At 38.9% G+C, this 6,847-nt stretch overlaps 1 protein-coding gene across 1 annotated transcript in view; it reads right to left on the bottom strand.

Moving 5' to 3' along the window:
* Nucleotides 1-3,810: 3,810 nt before the first annotated feature.
* Nucleotides 3,811-6,847, bottom strand: part of LOC118326072 (peptidyl-prolyl cis-trans isomerase C) — a gene marked incomplete in the record, with an annotated part of 6,845 nt that continues 3,808 nt past the window's right edge. Inside the window, 2 exon segments of the mRNA XM_035658974.1 lie at nucleotides 3,811-6,022; nucleotides 6,708-6,824. Coding sequence (XP_035514867.1) covers nucleotides 5,894-6,022; nucleotides 6,708-6,824 — 246 coding nt within the window.

The raw sequence follows: 6,847 nt of genomic DNA, 5'->3' as shown, positions 1-6,847 counted from the left end.
ACACACACACACACACAGAAGCATCACTGTCTGAGGTTTGGTGGTAATGAGGCCTGTCATCCTTCCACACAGCCTCTCTCCCTCCCTCTCTCTCTCTCTCTCTTTCTTTCTTTCTTTTTTCATTGATCCACTAACAGATCCCCAATATAACAACTAGCAGTCGCTGTGGGAGCCTCCCCTCTTTCCTCTCCTCCTCCTCGACACGCATCCCTCTGGACCATTTAAAAACCTACCACCACTTTCTCTCTCTCCTCCTCCTCTCTGTCTCTTTCTCTCTGTGTCTCTCTATCGCTTTCTATTTCTCTCTTTCGTCCTCCAAAACCCTCTCTGCCGTCCGTCTCGGGCTCTCTACTGGTCCGTCGGGTTCAGACAGTCTTGTTATATCGGCTGACAAACAGAGAGGGGTTTCTCCGCAGCGTGCTGAGGAGCGGAGGTGGATCTTTAAGGTGGTAGTTTGTCCGTCTGTGCGTCCATCTCACCTGGTGGTCCTGTGGAAAAATAAAACAACAAGAGCCAGAAAACATAGACTCAGCTGAGGTGTTTCAAGCAGTAGAAAGGATCAGAAAATGACATTTCTCAGAGAGTTTGTGCCGCTGTTTACATTTTACATGCTTATATGTTCTCTAAAATAACCTTCAATGCTTTAAAGGTCCAATGTATAACACTAAGGATGATCTATTGTAAGAAATGGAATATAATATACATAGGTATGTGTATATAATAAGTGTATAATCACCTGAATATAAGAATCATTGTCTTTTTATTACCTTAGAATGAGCCGTTTTTATCTACAGACCCCACTGGTTGCCTTTTGTGGGGGCCTTTCTATGTTGAACTGCTATGTTCCTACAGTAACCCAAAAACAGGCACTAGATATGGATTTATTCACAGGTTTTGTTTTTGTATATACATTCATAAATCAACCCTAACCCCACATATCAGTTCCCATGATGCACTCTTTATTAAGCGACGCATAAGCTAAATTTAGGAAGTGTAAATGTTCAATCTTAAATGTATGACTGCCCATAGAGAGTGGATAGTATTTGGTTATCATTGATTTGGGTATTTGCTGGTTAAAATGTGGCCAGACAGGAAATAAAAACATGATACATTTGATTGAAAAGGCATCAAATTTTAATAAAAATGTTGTTTCAACAGCTTTAAATGACTGCATTTTATCATGTGATCTGGATCTGCTGCATGTTGAATATAGACATTTAAAGGCTGTTGAAAGAATATCTACTGTCTGTCACTATATGTCAACTAAATTGTAGGATAGGTGTGTATCTTAATATAATTATCACATGCCATACTGTGTGTATGTTGAAACATCGCTGTAATCATCCTTGCTCTTCTTCTTTGACCCATGAAGCGGTTTCTTTACAGAGCGACTACCTCTGTCACGTGAGTATTGTATTTAGATGGACTTAAATTTAGATGCCTGAGCTGACTCTCCTCCCGAGCCTCAGGCTGCTGGTCACCTTTAGCTGTTTGGAAATAAACAGGAATCAGAAGTGAAAATCAGGATTATTTTCTTAATTTGTGGAGATCTGGCTTTTTTTTTTTTTAGAGGAGCCAATGACAGTGATATATTTCACTGTTTTCTGTTGACTTCCTGTCTTCCTCCAGAGATTTCTGCTCCACTCTGACCTTTGTGTTCAGAGATGTTTTCCTCCCCAGTGTGTGTGTGTGTGTGTGTGTGTGAAGGTGTGAGTGTATCTGTTTATCTGTTTGTATCTGTGTGTGTGTGTGTGTGTTGTAGAACAGGGGAAAACAAATCACCCGCTGTAGTTCTCATTAGCAGCAGTTTTGTGTCAGTGCTGAGAGATCAGCTGTCAGCTCTCGGCCTTCCTCTGCAGCTTCACCTTTTACCGACGATAATTACACCGTTTAACGCCAGCGCTTCTCAAACAGCGGTCTGCAGACCCACAACTGGTTCAAATGAGAGACTAAAGAGGGTCTTTGCATTATTCAGGATAAAGTTGGAGTCTGAATGAAAGGAGTGTTTTGGTTGTTTTCACAGCAGACAGGTTTGTAACCATGAGAGTAACATATAATGGCTTCAGGATTTGACCACATTGTGTTCAGTTGTGTTGGTTCTGTCTCTGCGGTGGTTCTAATGTTCAGCAGACACTTTTCAGACACAGTTTTGTGTTGTTTTGCCCACATTTTGTGTGTTTTTAAAGGTCCAGTGTGTAACATTTAGGAGGATCTATTGGCAGAACTGGAATATAATATTCATAGGTATGTTTTCATTTCTGTATAATCACCAAGACAGAAGAATTGTTGTGTTACTTTAGATTGAGCCTTTTATATCTATAGAGGCAGCAGGTTCTCTTCTATGGAGTCAGCCATGTTGAACCGCCATCTTTCTACAGTAGCCTAGAATGGACAAACCAAACACTCTCTGTAGATATGGCCCTTTGTGTTTCTTGTGAGCTTCGCAACCACCATAGTTTCTCCTACACGCTTGAAAGAGGAGGGTGAGACAAGGGGTATTCAGTTGGTTGCAATCTCACTGCTAGATTCCTACACACTGGACCTTTACTCTACTACCACTCATCATCTCCTGAATAGTGTTGCGTGTATATAATAACCTATGTCTACATTAATGCTGGTACAATTTATGAATGCATGCATCCCTTTGTCTTCACCTGGTGGCAATTTTTCTCACTCTAAAACAAAACACTGAGTGCATCAGAGTCAGTTATTATCTCATGTAACTTCTAATCTGTCACTTATTTTAATCACACCAGCCACAGAGACATATGGAACATGGATATTTAGGTCTTAACTCAACAACAAATGTTTTGACATTGAGCATACTTATACTTACAGAAAAGCTGGTTGATACTGTAGATATTTATAGTAACATATAAATGATCATCCCAATCATTGATATTGGACTATTCTGTGAAATCCCTCAACTAAACGTATTTTTATTATTTATTCCTGCGTTATCCATGCATTGCAACTAGTGTGGGGTTAACGTTGGGAAACTAAAACAAATAATAAGGTAAGGGAAAGATTGTGGTCATGAAGTCAGTCACTGGCACTGAACATTGGCATTATACCTAAACCATGTGCTGCAGAACCGTCCAATAAGAACGTATTCCTATGAAGACTGAGAGGAAAGGGTTAAAGGTAAGTTATATTTATCTGTAACATCCTGTCCAGGCTGATTGTAGAGACAAGTAGAGGAGTATAAACTGTATGTCTGGCTTCCATTATTTACGGCCTGCAGCATTTACACAGTATTTACCACTGACTGATAACTACTTTAACACAAGGTAAATACAACACGTTGTGATATTTGCTGTCTTAAAGAATTGACAATCACCTGAATGCTGCATTAAACAGTCCCCCTAGGAAGTTGCAATGTTATGATCACAACAGTTAATGTGAATTCAACCAATCCCCATGAATTCTGTGTGACTTTACACTTTTGACCAGACACTGCAACTTTCCAGTTTGACCAATAGTTGGTTTCCCGTGCAATACATTGAGCCATACGTGACCACACTCACTTCCTTGTTTCAAGGTGTTAAGATGTAGATCAAGCAGACATTTATTCTCACTGGAACAAGTTGCCTTTGATTTATAATTAATTATAAAGAAAACAAATAGCCAATTTGTACTTTCTCCAGAAATGTAATTGCAAAAGAAAATGCCTAAAAACATGTGTCGCGATTTCAAATCAGACATTTTAGGTTGCAACAACCCTAAAAAAGCCACAAAATCCTGGAGGGACTGATTAAACCTCAGTGGAAATAAGACAGAGACAAATCACAGACACCAAAACAACTGAACAGTGGTTAAAACTGTTTTGCAACAGTATATTTTTTATTGTAGAAAATACACCTGTTGGCACTCTTCTTCTGCTGTTATTATAAAGAATGAAAACAGAACTTCTGATATGTTTGTTACAGAGGTTTTAAATGCTGCATTAAGTTCAGTGACATGAGGAATATCAGTCATAACTTTTTCTAGATTATTATGCTACCATGACAGTTTGGGGTTCACTGAAGTCATAACATTAAAAAGAAGGATGACAAAACATCAACAGTCAGAATAAGTTCACTGACCTGGTGACAGTCAGCACACCTCTAACACAAAGTACAACATTTAAGGTCATTACTGAGAGGACAGAAACAGTATTAGTACAGTACTAATACCCACAGAACATTTTCCTCCTGTGCAATTTGTGCAGTAGTTTTTGCAAACATGATATGATGCATAATGCATCAGGAGGAAAAGATACTTTATCTCCATTTAATCGAAACACAAAAACACAAATCTTACTTTTCAATGACGGAATAAGAGAAATCACAAATAATTAAGTGCTAGAATGGCATTTGACACTTGCTACAATTTCTTTTTTGCATATGTTTGTTAACAGGTATTGAAAAGAAGAAGAATTGATTAGATGCATAGAAAGTGAAAGCATTTTGGCAAATGAAGAATGATTTGGCAATAAGAGAGCTACATAGTTCTGTAAGTGCAAGTTTCCATGATATTTGTCATGTTTGAGTCACAGTTCATTATTTAGTTTGATACAAAGTTTTAGGGATGATGCTACCTGGCACCAGCCACTAAATATGCAAGTATGCTAACGTATTAAACCGTTAGCAAGAACCACAGTGAACCTGATAAATACTGAACACACAACATCAAACTGACGCCGCTCCACTCTGCATACAATGTGTCGCTATCGGATGAAAACCTCATATCTCCAGGTTTTGGCATTTGTATTACACGTTCATCTTATGAGAGGTCCTTGTATATAGAGTACATCACAAATAAATGTGATTAAAAAAATCAGGGTTTTGTAAAGTTGTTTCATTGTCAAAAAAAGAACCTAGTTTAAAATGTGCCACACAATCCTGAAAAAGTTCCCATTTTGGAGATATAAGGTTTTCGCCTGTGCATATAGAGAATAGTATGACATGCCAACGTTTGTGTATTCCTCTGATATCTTCTGTATGATGAATGTAACTTTGTGCCTGTTCATCTCTACTGTATCTGATGTCCAAAGCCAGTTAAAGTTGAAAGTTTAAAAATGGGATGTCTTTAATTTACCACAGATTCATCTTGTCTTTGACCTGCATTCCCTGTTGGTCAGAAAGTTGAAAGAAATATCTTCCCTCGTTTCACAGATAGTTGTTAGACATCACTGTACGATATGTTCTGTTAATAAGTTAATGAAAATATGTCTTACTTATATCTAGAAATCAATCAGAAGTCACGTTCACCTTTCCCATGATTTTTTCAGAGGGGTCAAAGTATTGTTGGCATGTTACAACTAGATTTCAACATGCTTACATTTAGCCTCTGTAACATGTCACAGTTAGCAGGTGAACATGTTAATGTTCAGGATGCAGTGCTTCATGTTAGCTGGCTAACAGGGCTGGTTATTGAACCTCAGTACATTTGTGTTTTAGAGTTTTAGATAACTTTCAAATATTGAAAGCTGGAATTGAATGCTTGTTCAGATTCTTAGATCTCGTTTACTCTTTGATGAAATGTTTCCTGATTTAAATCATAATTTATGATAATTTCTTGTCTTTTATTTAGCGCAAAGAATTTGAAAGATGAGAAGGGAATAATTTGAGATGTTTATGTCTTGTTGAATGGAAAAAAAGAAAAAGATGTTTGTGTTCCTTAAAGTATTGGAAATTGTATTGTTCTGGTATCAATACCAACATACAATACATTATTGTATCAAAACATTTCAAACAATACCCAGCCATAGTTGCTAGTGTGTTTGCGTTAGTATGTTAACATGCAAAAGTAATTATAAGAAAATGTGAATTTGTCAAACTGGACTTCTGATTGATCTCCAATATATAATAATCACATCTTTGTCCTACTGTAAACCTTCTAACAGTGGCGTTTACCAGCCCTCCACCTCCACTACGAAGGGCTCTTTGACGGGGATCCTGCCGCTGTTGACGATCACACACTCGGTGTACGGCAGGTTCCTGTCGTTGGTGTCCTGAAGCTCGATGGTGTGAACCACAGACTTCCAGAGGAGACAGACAGAAGCAGGTTAGATGCACTCAATGAAAAGGGAAAGGATTCATATGTTATCAGCAGGTTTTATATTGAGTATCTGCAACAAGACACAGTCTTGACTTCCGGTAATGGCGACTGAGGAGCAAATGTGTTTACCTCCCGCTACCATACTTTCCAGCTTTTTACCCTGGAAACTCTGCAATTGTCCTCTTCACTTTTACAAAGAATAACTCGAGAACTGACAATCTACTAAACAGGCTAAAAAAAAAACTCCTGCTAGAGTACCACAAAGACGGCCATCTCCTCTCTCGAAGACAAAATTTATCTAGTGCAAGCCGCTGCCAGTGACCAACCACAGGCAGCGTATTACTTCTTTGGAGTCTTATGTCGACTCCATCAGTGATTGCCTGTTGTCTCTGGAAGCTATGTGTGCCGAGTTAGCTGCTAGCAATGTTAAGCTGCAGACCTTGAGTCCAAAAGCCGTCGTGACAACATCGGGATCATAGGCCCCTGAATCTACACAGTGTTCACCTCACCTGTGGCCCAACTCTTAGAACGAAGAAGCAGGCAGACCTCATGTGGATGCCCTTTCTCCTTAATAGTTATAATTGAAATATAAAGGAAGTCTAAGTTTTGTTTGTTTGATTTAAGAATGAGTTGAACTTTGTGGTTATTTTTCTCAGTCCACCTACCATCCCGTCCAGGACTTTGCCAAAAACCACGTGTTTCCCATCCAGCCATGGTGCTTTGGTAGCCAGGATGAAGAACTGCGATCCGTTGGTGTCTGGACCGGCGTTTGCCATACTCACCTGATACATGAACACGCACGCAC

Source organism: Morone saxatilis, unplaced genomic scaffold (assembly GCF_004916995.1).
Source record: "Morone saxatilis isolate NCDOM2014 unplaced genomic scaffold, NCSU_SB_2.0 Contig16, whole genome shotgun sequence".
NCBI lineage: Eukaryota > Metazoa > Chordata > Actinopteri > Moronidae > Morone > Morone saxatilis.
The sequence above is the reverse complement of the archived record's forward strand: the minus strand, read 5'-3'. Positions and strand labels throughout refer to the sequence as shown.